The 12621-nt window shown below is 37.6% G+C and overlaps 1 protein-coding gene across 1 annotated transcript in view; it reads left to right on the top strand.

The window, feature by feature from the left end:
- MAP2 (microtubule associated protein 2) overlaps positions 1-12621 on the top strand; it is a 214141-nt gene that overhangs the window by 173850 nt on the left and 27670 nt on the right. Inside the window, exons 6-8 of the mRNA XM_087819610.1 lie at positions 1016-1093; positions 7980-8222; positions 10796-11038. Coding sequence (XP_087675736.1) covers positions 1016-1093; positions 7980-8222; positions 10796-11038 — 564 coding nt within the window. The remainder of the gene's footprint in view (positions 1-1015; positions 1094-7979; positions 8223-10795; positions 11039-12621) is intronic.

Here is a 12621-nt window from a genome sequence, read left to right as displayed (position 1 = left end):
AAATGTACTTTGATTATCAATTATTTTTCTCCTAGAACAGAGAGGGGACTTTTATCTGAAACATTTCACCTTTTGTCTGTAGTTCGCTCTGAAATAAAAGAAAGCCCTACATTTTCCTTCTCAATCTGAAACCATAAAGTGTGCCATGTGAAGGTCACAGGCTCAAGGAACTGGTGTCACCTGTCATCCCAATACTGCTTCTGCTAACTGCTTTATGAATAAAAATTTACATAACCTTTTAAAATAAATTTTACCACTGGCGTTGACTATTAAATCTTTCCTTTTGAAATCACTTACTTCAGATGAGTGGCTAGAAAGTGTCTTGAAGAGGAAACTTAGAGTTAACTGAATGAATTACATCTTTCAGACCCTTTCTCTTTGGTTCTTCATGTATAATGCCCAGGACAGAAGATTACTCAGCTCCCACTGGTACATGGTTTCTGTCTGAAGGTTGCCTCCAGCTATGACAGCTTCATTCTTCTTTTCTGAGAATACATACAGATGATGGGTTTCGATATTAGACAAAATGATATTTAAAAAATACATTACCTAAAGTAACTGTGAATAATCAAGGTAACATTTGTTTCTGGATCAAGAAGTTGAACAATAAAGAACTCTAATATGTTTTCAGTCCATCAAGCCAAATCTAAACTAAAATGCCTGCCTGTGTGTGTTTGAATATAGTAGCTAGGTGCCAGGATAAAATACTTTGTTAATCAAATAAGCAGACACAGGTTAATGGGATTAATGATAGAATTTTAGCAGGCATCTCTAATCCATTTTTTATGGAGAAGACAAAAAGGTTATTTTTAAATATTAAGTGCTCTTCTTTTTAGGTTTTCAAAAATATGTGAATCAGGTAATGGAGCTAAAAATAAGTCAGGTGCAGCTTACTATTGAATCTTTTCCTGAATTTCATAGAGAGGCCTTTTTACAGATGGCAGAACTGCCTACACATACACTGGCCTAAAAGGATTAATTGTCGTATCTCACTTTTTCACTGTTTGATCTTTAGCAGCTGAAGAGACAGCTAATCTGCCTCCTTCTCCACCCCCATCACCAGCCTCAGAAAAGACTGTCGCCGTGGAGGAAGGTAAGGCCCATTGGACTGTTTCAGGTTTGTCTTCTGGTAAAGGGTAAACATCAATCCATCAATCCATAAGCACTGGACTTCAGTGTGAGCTAGTGTGTCACCCTGCTTGGGAGCTGTCTGTTTCAAACAGTCAAGAAGAAACAAAGACTTTAAATAAATGTATAATCATTTATCTCTGTAAAATCAGAAGTAGAGGGATATGGTAAACAAAAAGGGAAAAATATGTTTGATAAAGGAAAAGATAAGTTTGTGTTTAAATTGCTAGAATAACTACAGAGAACCAGTTTACCCAGTGTAGAATGTTTTGACAATGGGAAGATACAATTTTATCTTACAAGTGACTACACAAAAAACTGTATGGATGAAATCAACACTTCCTTACGGAATTGTCTCTCTTTTGCCGAACATTGTATTGCCAAGGCCTTCCCCAGGACCTGGGCTGTAGCAAACTCTCAATAAATATTAATGAATAAATAAAGAAGTTAATGAATGAATCTCGTGTAGAGAGCAGTGAACTGGAAGCTGAGATCATGGCTTCTTTCCTGCTGAGACCTGTTATTGTCCATCTATTTATGCATTTAGTCAACATGAAAAGCCATGTCAGCGTTTGAATTCTCATTGATAAAAACAGAGGGATGCCTTTAAGAATATTTATTCAGAATCTGGGATGAATGGCACTATTAAAAGCAAACTATTATTGGTTCTTAGATAAGTTAACTTTTATGTCTATTATTGGTTCTTAGATAAATTAACTTTTATGTCTATTATTGGTTCTTAGATAAGTTAACTTTTATGTATTGTCGAGTTATAGGAGAAGTCAAAGGAGAGCTACAGCTCAATTGTTATTTTAATATAATTTAGTTTTCATATACTAACATCAGAATTTTAATACTATTCCATTTTACTTTATTTATTTTTGTTGTTGTCCCTTTTAGAGTTCATTTTATTATGTTAAAAATTGAGACATCACAAAAGACTCATTGTCATTTTATAATTTGTAATTAGATTCATGTAAAATATTCTTTAATTTCCTAAATACTGACTTTCCTAAATTACTAAACTATAAATGATTATTAAATATAATTTACTTTTGTCACAGATTTATAACCAAAACTTTTTTAGCGAGGTTTTTCTTTGTTAAACTGAAGTCTTTTTTCACATTTACTGCCTGAAATAGTGTTAAATAAACTAAATTATTTTGACAAATACAAGAAAATTTGGGGACTACGATCAGTACATATAATCAGTGACATAAATGCCACTGGCTATTAGTTAATTCCCTGAAAATGTGATTTGATCTTTTAATTCATAGTTTGAACGATTCTTTTTGCCTTATGTTTATCCATTCAATCGGCACGTATTTATGGAGACCCTACAACGTATCCAGTACTCGTCAAATTCTGGGTATACATTAGTGAGCAAAACAGACATGATCCCCATTTGTAAGGATCACACAGTCTAGTGAAGAGAACAGAAATCCAATAAATAAGCTTCCACATAATTTCAAACTGGGTTAGTACTAGGGAGAAAAAGAACAGGGAATTTTACGTTAGAACAAGAAAAATCTCGTTTTATTGGATTAGGTAAGGGACAGGTAAGAAGCTGAACCTAGAAGCCTGAGGAAGTGCTGGTGAAGCAGAGGGGAGGAAAGGGGCATGCTGGGCAGAGAGACCAGGGTATGCAAGGCATTTAGGGGGGCAGGAGCTGAAGGAGTGTCTTGCTCACGGTGATCGAAGAGGAGGTGGGTAGATGAATGAAGAATTCGAGAGTAAGCGGCAGCCAGCTGGGTTCAAGGGCCTGCATTTCACTCGAATGCAGTGGACAGGCGTCCCTGACGGCCCTACTCCCCTCGGGTAATTGAACTGTTCCCGAGCCCCTGCTCACAGCCTTTCAAGAGTCAGAGAACCCCCTTAACCCAGACAGGGGAAGGCGAGTCACTCCAAGGCAGCTGGACACCAAGTAATGACTCTCCTCACGCTTATATGGCAGTCGGAGCAGAAAGGGCACTGGGGTCATCCATCGTCTGAGAATTCACCAGTCTGCCTCTTGGGGGATTGTTACAATGAAGATAATGAAAATATAAATAAATATACAATCACATTTACATTTTAGTAACTTAGGTGTTACTTTACAGAGTATAACCTTCCCTTATATTTCAGGATTGTTCTCCCCAGGCTGTTCTGTACATTTTAAGAAAATGTCGACCTGCCACTTCCTGTTGAAAGCAATTCAAAGATATTTTATTCTGAACATTTTTCAAACTTAATTCTTATTGATTTTTTTCAAAAAACATTAAGCTATACAAAGTCCTAATGATTTGCTTTTAAGAGGATAACCACTTTTTAAGTTATATTTTAAAAGTATGCATTTTACAAACTCTACCTCATTCACTTAAAAGACCAAGTAATATGCCCGGCTGGTGTGGCTCAGCGGTTGAGCCTCGACCTAGGATCCAGGCGATCGGGGTTGGATTCCCGGTCAGGGCACATGCCCGGGTTTCGGGCTCGATCCTCAGCAGGGGGCGTGCAGGAGGCAGCCGATCAATGACTCTCTCACCACTGATGTTTCTCTCTCTCTCTCCCTCTTCCTTCCTCTCTCTGAAATCAATAAAGATTTTTTTTTTTAAATAAATAAAAATAAATAAATAAAAGACCAAGTAATATTCTCACCTTAAACATGTGAAAGATATGTGGTCTAGACAATCAGACCATCCTCTCTTTTATTTTTAACCACTCCTTAAGTATGTGTAAAAACTTTCTAAAGTTTGTTTTATCAGAAAATAAATTAGTGACAAGACAGGATTCAACTCTTCAATTTATCAAACCAACTGGTTTGTAATGACGCAGCCGAAATTCAGTTAACATATTGCTCAAAGCAGGTCCGGTGGAAATGGAACAGGTGGGGGTTTTTCATTTACAGGGTTTTTACCCTTTTTGACACACCCTCAAAACAACTATTCTAAGGGCACAGTGACTGCCACAGCCCAATCCCCTTTTACAAATGCAAGAGCTCTTGGGTTAAATTGAGTTCTATAATTTTGGGGACGATTAATTTTTATTAATTACCAAACATTTTAAATGCTGTTCTTTCCCAAAGGGAAAGAGTGAGAGAGCTTCCACTAAAAATGACTTAATATGTTCATTTCTGTAATTTATGAATATTTATTATAATCAATGTAATATTAACTATTCCCAGAATATGTACTTATTCTGGGAAACATTTAAAGGGATTTTGATGAAAAAAATTGAACAGCCGCACACTTAGGAAACCCAGGTATCGTAAACTGATTCTGTACTAGTTAGGATGTTTTCAAATTAATCCCCTTTTTCTGTTTGGCCAACCACAATGGTTGTCACTTGGACTGGACTGTTAGAATTTGGAAGCCCATGCCAGAACAATGGAATCGTCAGAAAACAGAACCAGGAGTCTTTCTGCCCTCTTAGGTTTGCTCCAGAATTCTAGGGTGGTTTTTCCCTATGTCCATGACGTGACAACATTATAATTGCTAATCTGAAAGCAGTTTTCCCTTATATCATTCTGGGGCAGCAAACTCAGTTGGCAAACGAAGGAGTCCTCAGTCAAAAGCTGCAGAATGGGACGGGCTTAGAGATGGCAGAAAACAATGTACGTGGAGCCAGGCACCTTCAGCCTTTGACTGTGGGGCAGATGTGATGCCAAGACAGACAGAAATCACTGAGTCCCAGATAGCCCATGAGACGCAGTCTCCTATAAAAGTGACTACTCAGTTGTTCCAAAGGGGGCCGACATACTAAGCTCAGGTATGGCAAACCTTACTTTAACCCAATATACATTTTCAAGTGTTTTTTTAAAAAAAAGTTTGTATGAATGCAAGTTAGGAAAAATGTATTCCTCCACTGAAACCATTTTTGAAGGTTAGCATGATGAACAAGAGCTATGTAAACCTCCAAGGTTCATAAGGCTACCGTGTTCTTTCAGATATCACATTATTAAAATGAAATGGAATTATTTTGTGGCAAAAGAGGTGTCCCCAAAAGCATGTGTAATTATAATAAAAAGAGGCATTCAGTTCTGACCTTAAACAGCAAAATTAACTGTTATGAAATGAGTTCACTTTTTCATAAATCTCCCAGGCCTAGCTTTGATGTGTCAACTGATAATAAAGAGCAGAGGTGCACGATCGTTTGCTTGAGCACGCTGAGAGGTGCTGATGTGTGCGGAGTCCAGCACTGTGCTCAGCGCCTTCTCAGATCTCTTCTCGTAGAATCCTCCCAGCAACCCACAGAGAGGTAATCCTTCCACTTCTTGCCCAGGATGTCATGGCCGGTATATGGCTTATCCACAATTCAAACCCAGATCTAAGCCGCTGCCACCACAGCTCCGTTGCATCCCTAAAGCTGTTTCTCATCTAGGTTCTTAGTGTGGGACTATGAAAACGATGTGATCTTCCAATGACAGGTGTTTTTTTTCCTCCTTTAATCTGTTATAAACTACTGGACTAATTTCCATTTTATTTTTCAAATTACTCCCAAATAACTAATTCATTTATTTATAATTATTATGTTATCCCACCTCCATTAGGTTTGAACCAAGAGCACCCGCCAGACACAATTCTATAGCAAATGAGGATCTAATGGCTTCTCTCACTATCATTGGAACCACGTACACTGTTGGACTTAGCTGGTCATGGTCCTCTAAGCATCATGTCCCTGCCACACCTCTGGGACCTATAACATAGAGGGACTTCAGGCTCATGGGTCCTAAACAGAGACTTGGGGTACGGAGTGCTCGTAGCACCAGGAGAGGACTGAACTTTGCCAGACAATTCTTTATGAAGTTGCCTGGCTCGGGTCCAGACAAACATTACAGAGAAGCTGCTTTTCCATCGCAGCCCTTGACAGTTGTTACTGCTTTTATTGTTCTCTGCCTAGAGTCAAAGTTTTCAGAAAGAAAATACTGTTTCTTTGAACTGTTAGAGACCTAAAGCAAGACTGGGTTGTTTTCACATGTTCTCTTTCAAAAAGAGCAGCAGCAACAGGAAAGGGGAGGTCAAAAGCTTCAAGAGGTTTAAACCAGTCCAAGGAGTAGCGTCTTTCGACTATCAGCACTCAGCTTTAAATTCTTAGTTTCGGACTGCAGTCTGCTCTGTACCCCAGGAAATAACTGGTGAAAAGCGGAGAGGTGAATAAGCCGTTTTCATTCGTTGATTGTCCTTCCAGTCTGTTGAACATATTGGCAGTTTGAGAGGTAACTTGCATGCAGAGGGAGCCCACAGCCTCAGAGAGTCACTGAGGAAAGGTGAATGGCTGGGACACGCGACAAGCCCAGGCCTTATGGTTCAGCCAGTGTTGTAGGCCAGATTAGAGCCAATTATCTGCTCTGCTGAGAAACCGTGCCGAGTTAAACTAAGAATATCAGATGTAATTTTAGGCTTCTGCTGTCCCATGATATAATAAGCATCGTGGTTGAGAAAGTTCTGAGAACCCATCCAGAAACAACTTCCAAGGAGCCATCAGTAAATAATGTGCTCAAAAAGATTAAAAGTATTCCCTCTACCAAATGTTATTTTAGTATCCTTATGATTTCCAGTTGCCAGCACTTGGTTGCTGAAAATTAGTTAGTGCTTTAATAATACAGTACATTTTCAAATAAATGCTGTAATTCTGCTTGCTTAAATTTAGGAATAAAAACTATATAGAGTTCTTATTGAGAACTATGAAATTTTAAAATTATTCTCTGTATAAGTCAATAAATAGTGGTTAGCAAATGTAGTAATCTGACACATAGGTCTGAGCTGCAGTGTCTGCACCCACATCCGAAGCCAAGTATTGTTCATTGTCATCATCGTTGAAGCTCATTAAAATACACAGGAATCCAGATGTGAAGCGGACTAATCTACCCTTGTATATGTAAGGAAATATATTTAAATAATGCATATTTCTAAGCCAAGACATAGGAAAGGATAGAAATGAGAGCAGTTCTTTTAGCATTTCAATGAGAACTATGTAATGAAGGGGTCGAAATATAAAAACAGCCAAGAGCCAGTAGTACAAATAAACTGCTTAGAATAAACTCTCGATGAATCCGAAGTCCACTCTGTAGAAATTCTCGCTAATTGCATCTCTGTTGAGCTTTCAGAAGAGAAGCAACACACATGGAAACAAGTTTATAATACTAGAGACTTTCTTAAAGCCACATACTTTCACAGACATGCAAATGAGAACCATGTTCAGAAGGATGCCCTGAGGACTTAGCATCCGAAGAGGGAGCCCAGCTGACTGCACTTTTCTTAGCAAGGCAGGAAAGAAAAATAATGCATTGGAGATTTTTCTTAACAAGATTGAAATTAAACATTGCTTTCTGATAAAAGTCATTAACTAAAAATTAAATTAACCAAAATGCTAACTATGTGAGCATCCTAGATAGTTAAGGTCGTGCCTCAAATAGGGCTGTTTCCCCCCATGATCCAACAGATCTTAACAACCTTCTTTTTTTAACTTATACTGATATAAGCACAAGAGGATTTAATCTACTTGAAAGAATTTCTTCCAAAGGATGCGCTTGTTTTGTGATGCTTTGTTTCTATGCCAGTGTTTCCAAGGTTATTCTGCCTTGTTTGAGGGGAATGTACAGATAATGTCTATTATGCAGTAGGGGTGTCAGTGCATTTAATTCATTGGATCAATGACAAGATTACTTAAGTGTCAGCTTAACTTCAGTGGCTACTGAAGCATGAAACATTCACTCTCTCCCACCCTCCATCAGCTTGGTCTTGCTAATTCTTCTGCATCCCACTGTGCTGCTTCTGTGGCCCTCTGCGTCCTTGTGCAGGTGTTGTCTGTCTGTCTGATCTCATGTCTGTCTTGTCCAGTTCTCCTGCAGTTTCTTCCTGTGTGTCTGTTTGTAGATGAAGGGGCTGAGGATCCAGTGGGTCCTCTGTGCAGGTTCCCCAGCCACGAGCCTGCCACCAGCGGGAAGAGGCGTAGACTCCTAGCCCCCTCCATCTCGGTGTCTGTGCCTGAGGATGACCCTTGCAATTCCGATGAGGAGTACTATGAGCATCCTTTGTTCAGCTCACACTGGACCACCTCTAGTGTGCTCCCCAGTGTCCCAGCGCAGAGTGCAGAGGCCCACTTAGGCCAGGAGAAAGGTGAACCGAGCATGGTCCCCTTCTGGTCCCCCTCCCCAGCCTGCAGCTCTGACCACATGCATTATCCTGAGGGTGCCTTTATACTTGGGGCGGGAGGGATAGGAGCCTGTTTTTTCCATATGAAAGGGAAGTCCCTATATAGCTTATATCCATCCAAAGGCCTCAATAATTTACATAAAAGGAGCCTTACTTGAGGCCTGTGAGAACTTCCTTTTTCTGTATCATTACTTCTGAAAAGGAAGCCAAAAGAGGGGAGGGGGCAGAGGGGAGGAACCAAAAAAGTTTAAAGTATGATTCCTTTCTGCTCCCTGTGAATAAATCAATCCAGGAAGAATATATTCTCATATCCAAACAAAAGAAAATGACCCTGAATATGATTTTTCTTCCTTGGATACATATCACTAGGATCAGATATAAATAGAATTAGCCATCTCTTTAGTGCCATGTTAATGGGATATTTTTTTAAAAGAGAAAAATTGAAGAATCTGTTTAGGGTAGAATAAATATTATGGAATAAATTTATATCTCCAAGTCATTTAATTATCTGCAGAAACTACAGAGGCTCTTCCAGGTGACTAAATATTGGCTCGCATCAGTAGAACTAAAGTGAAGGAAAAGATTCGCAGCCTTGTCATTCCAGCTTTATGAAGACGGGAGACTCTAGTCTACAACTGGTTATGACATGAGCAATAAGCTGCAACGTATCTCGTTCTAATTATGTAGTTTTATAAAGAAAAAAATAATTAGAGCAAAATTTTTTGCCTAGGTGAAGAGGTTATTTTTAAATAGACAAAAGTAACTTGCTTAAGTGAAGAAGTTTATATATATATATGAGATAATACTTAATGTAACATTAAATAGTTCCAAGGCAATGGGGAATTAGCTCACCAAGTCTGTTCATGATAATAAACTTCTTCCAGGGTCTTTTGGAAAACAAAAATCACCAATGACTTAGACATGCTGATAGAGAAATACAACCTATATCGAGTGAAACTAAGTTCTAAGAGTGTGGACTTAAAACAATTAAGAAAAATACGTGACTTTTTGAATAAAGAACAGGTGCAGTGGAAATAAACATGATTTATAGAAAATCATAAAATGGAAGGCTGAAAGTTACATGGATTTGGAAAACATGTTAACTTGATTAGGCTTTATTTGATGAGATTATATTAGTAAAGCAGCTATATTAAAAGTCTCTTAGCTGTAATCAAAATCTCTAATTCTAAGGTATTATAAAAATTGCCTTAATAAATTAGAATCAGAATTTTTAAAATGTTACTTCTGAAGCTAAGTTACAAAAAGGAAAGTGTCCGAGTGCTAAATGTGAGGAATAAATGAAGTATTTCTCTGCTCTTCCCCCAACTCCAAGGGTTTTAATATTTCTCAAAAAAGAAAACTTCTTTCTGTCTGTAGTCTTTCTCACAGGGCCATTGAAACAATGAGTACTAGTTTCAGAGGAATTTTTATAAGAATCTTTTATTTGCAAAACTACAAAATAGCTTACATATATTTCCTCTAACTTCTTAAGTGATAAAATCAGATTTATTTTACTGGCATTTGAAATGTAAATGAGCAGGATAATTCCTGGCCTTCCTTAGTTTGTTTTAACATTTTTGCATGTAATACACATCTTTTGAGGTGATATTTGGTTGCCAGGCAGTTATCTTTCCTTGGTGGTTTTCTTTTGAATTGCAGAAATAAGACTTTATAGATAACACACACATTTTCTTTCCTGTTCAGTGTCAAAGAGAACTACACATGAACTACATTACTGACATTTCAGGGGGTTTAGTAATATGACACAGTTGTGTCCCAGAGGTACATTTTTCTAAATAGGTTGAACTTGTACCTGAGCCTTGTTTTTCATAATATTTTACTCGCTCTTTTAAAGTTTTTATATTCTCTAATATCATATAGTGTTGTGAAGGTAAAATAAATTGAGTTAGGCAGTCTTTCACCATAGAAATACTAAGTAAATTATACTTTAAATAGTTTTAGTAGACTTCATGATAAAGCTGTAAAGATAACTGATTGGATATTATGTTGAGGCCAGGCTTTTTTTATTCCCGGAGTTCTTTAGCAATCTTTGCATGTTTTAAATAAAGTACTTGGAAATTTGTATGTAGGGACTTCTTGCATTGGAGAAAACAGCACATGTCTAACAAATGTAAAGTGTGTGTTTTTTTTCAGTACATCAATGCATCTATCTTTTCATAACCATCTGTTATCTGGCAACACCATCTCTTACTTCCAACAAGCTTCTCACATGCGTGCAACTTGCTGCCATTACCACTAAGTGGTAATGGAGTGATAAAACCATTTCAGCTCTCAAATTTTAAAACAAATGACATTTTATTTAGACTTTAAAAGGCATCCTTATTAGCAGATTATACCTAATTTTTCCAAGCAGTACCCAATGTGTGTTGCATTAGAATATGCATTTGCTCATCCAAATGGTAAAAGAGATTCTCCTGAGTTCAGTATCATGGAGCTGAAAGTGTTCCTTGGATATTTCTGTTGTGTGTGCATTGTTCTGTGCTCATGATGTCAACATCTTTTTCATCCCTAAGAAGAAGAAACGCTAGAGGTTCCAATGGCTGAGGAAGAGAAACTTGCCACTCTTCCTGGGAAAGAGTGTGGGGCTGCCAAGGCCTCAGACCAACCCAAGGGCCTCAGTGAGGGCCAAGTGGAATCTAGTATGGAGGCCCCAGTAGTTCCCGGAGAGAGTGCCCCAGCAGGGGCCCCACAGGAGAAAAGTAAAAAAGAGGTCACGGAGGTGTCTTCAGAAGTAAAGACCCCTTCCTCTGCCAGGGAAGGTGTGTCTTTCTTAGGATCTGCATGTGTTTTGTTGCAAATGATCTCTCCACCAGCTTACCAACCTGATGCCTTTCCAATGCTTTTCCATCGCTGAGCCTTCTCATGATCCCAAGACCACTGATTTAGGCTTCCTGTGCAGAGGGTGTGGCTTGTGCAGGTGCCGTGAGGCAGCTTCGTTTTCCACTGCTGCAGCTGATTCCTGGTTTTACTTTGCCATGATACAATACGCTTTGCAGCCAGGCTGATGGCGCTATGTTAGCTTTTTGTCCCCGCACCCCTTCATCTCAAATGTTTGCCAGTCACATTGCTAATACATGTGTATTTTTATTTTTTTATTTTGGGGACAGCAATTCATATGCTTTTATTTCAAATCGCAGAGTTGAATTTTGGCACATAGAGGCTTCAATGATAGACTCGTTTTTGTTTGCAACCGTGATATGCTATGTTGTTTATGCTTCAGTGAAGACTGGTTTGGTTTCCTTAAAAGCTCCTGCTGATGCTTCTCATATCATTTCCTTTCCATGGCAGCCAACCCCTTTGATCATCCCCATATCTCTTGGGTTTTCATTCATCTAATCTTTATTAGAAGTTCATAAACTATTTCTTTTCTATTGTTACAACAGGACACACAAGTATATAAGGTAATGATGGTCCATACACTTGCTCTTCGAGAGATGATTGAATTTTATTATTTCCCTTCCAGATCTTTTCCAGATAATTATATTAACCTTAGTGACCACAGTGAAATACCTTTGACCTTAAAATACAAGTGAGACTCTGAACCCTTTTTGATTGGTGAACAAATTAAAAAAAAAAAGATTCATTTAATTTCTGTGAAGCATCTCTAAAGGCAATACTGGTGAATGCTTCCAGCTGGATGTGTTCCAGAGAATGAGGTCATGATCAAGGAGAGAAAGATATTTTATAGTTGACTCTCTTAAAAATTTTGTTATTCACATGACTTCCTAGTACTAACATTATAATTCAGATTTTCTTACATTTGTCATACAGACTAAGTAATGATCAGGAATTAAGAATTTTGAATACATGTTAGAAATTGACTTGTCAATTCTTAGACCATATCATATAAAGTCAATAGCAAATGTTTATTTATATTCCTGAAATTTAATCCCAATGAATTTTCAAAAATTATTTTAGTAATCTTTCAATGCCCCCAAAGTTGTTCCTGGCATTTATTGATCAAAATAATTGAAACTATTAACTCTTATTATAAATTAATTGGACTTCTGCCCATGGCTTACAAATGCACTTTAAATGAGAAAACAAATGAAAAAGTTCAGTAGAAATCAATGTTTTCCCATATTTAGTGCTATATATACATATATATATATTCTTTTGTACCCTATTATTAGCTATATATTCAATATTCTTTAATTCATAATTTTTATCTGAAGAAGGTATATGAAATTTTTTTCTACTACAATACATATTGCATACTGTTTAGAGAGACTAAACAGACCAAAAAAAAATTCACAGTATACTCTATTTTGATTCCTGTAGGCATTAATTCACAATGAGAGCTCATTTTAGCAGTAGTACAAATATATCTCAATCTTGACAT

Source organism: Miniopterus natalensis, chromosome 8 (genome assembly GCF_054644295.1).
Source record: "Miniopterus natalensis isolate mMinNat1 chromosome 8, mMinNat1.hap1, whole genome shotgun sequence".
Taxonomy (NCBI): Eukaryota; Metazoa; Chordata; class Mammalia; order Chiroptera; family Miniopteridae; genus Miniopterus; species Miniopterus natalensis.
Note: the sequence above shows the minus strand (reverse complement) of the source record. Positions and strands in the feature narration are given on the sequence as shown.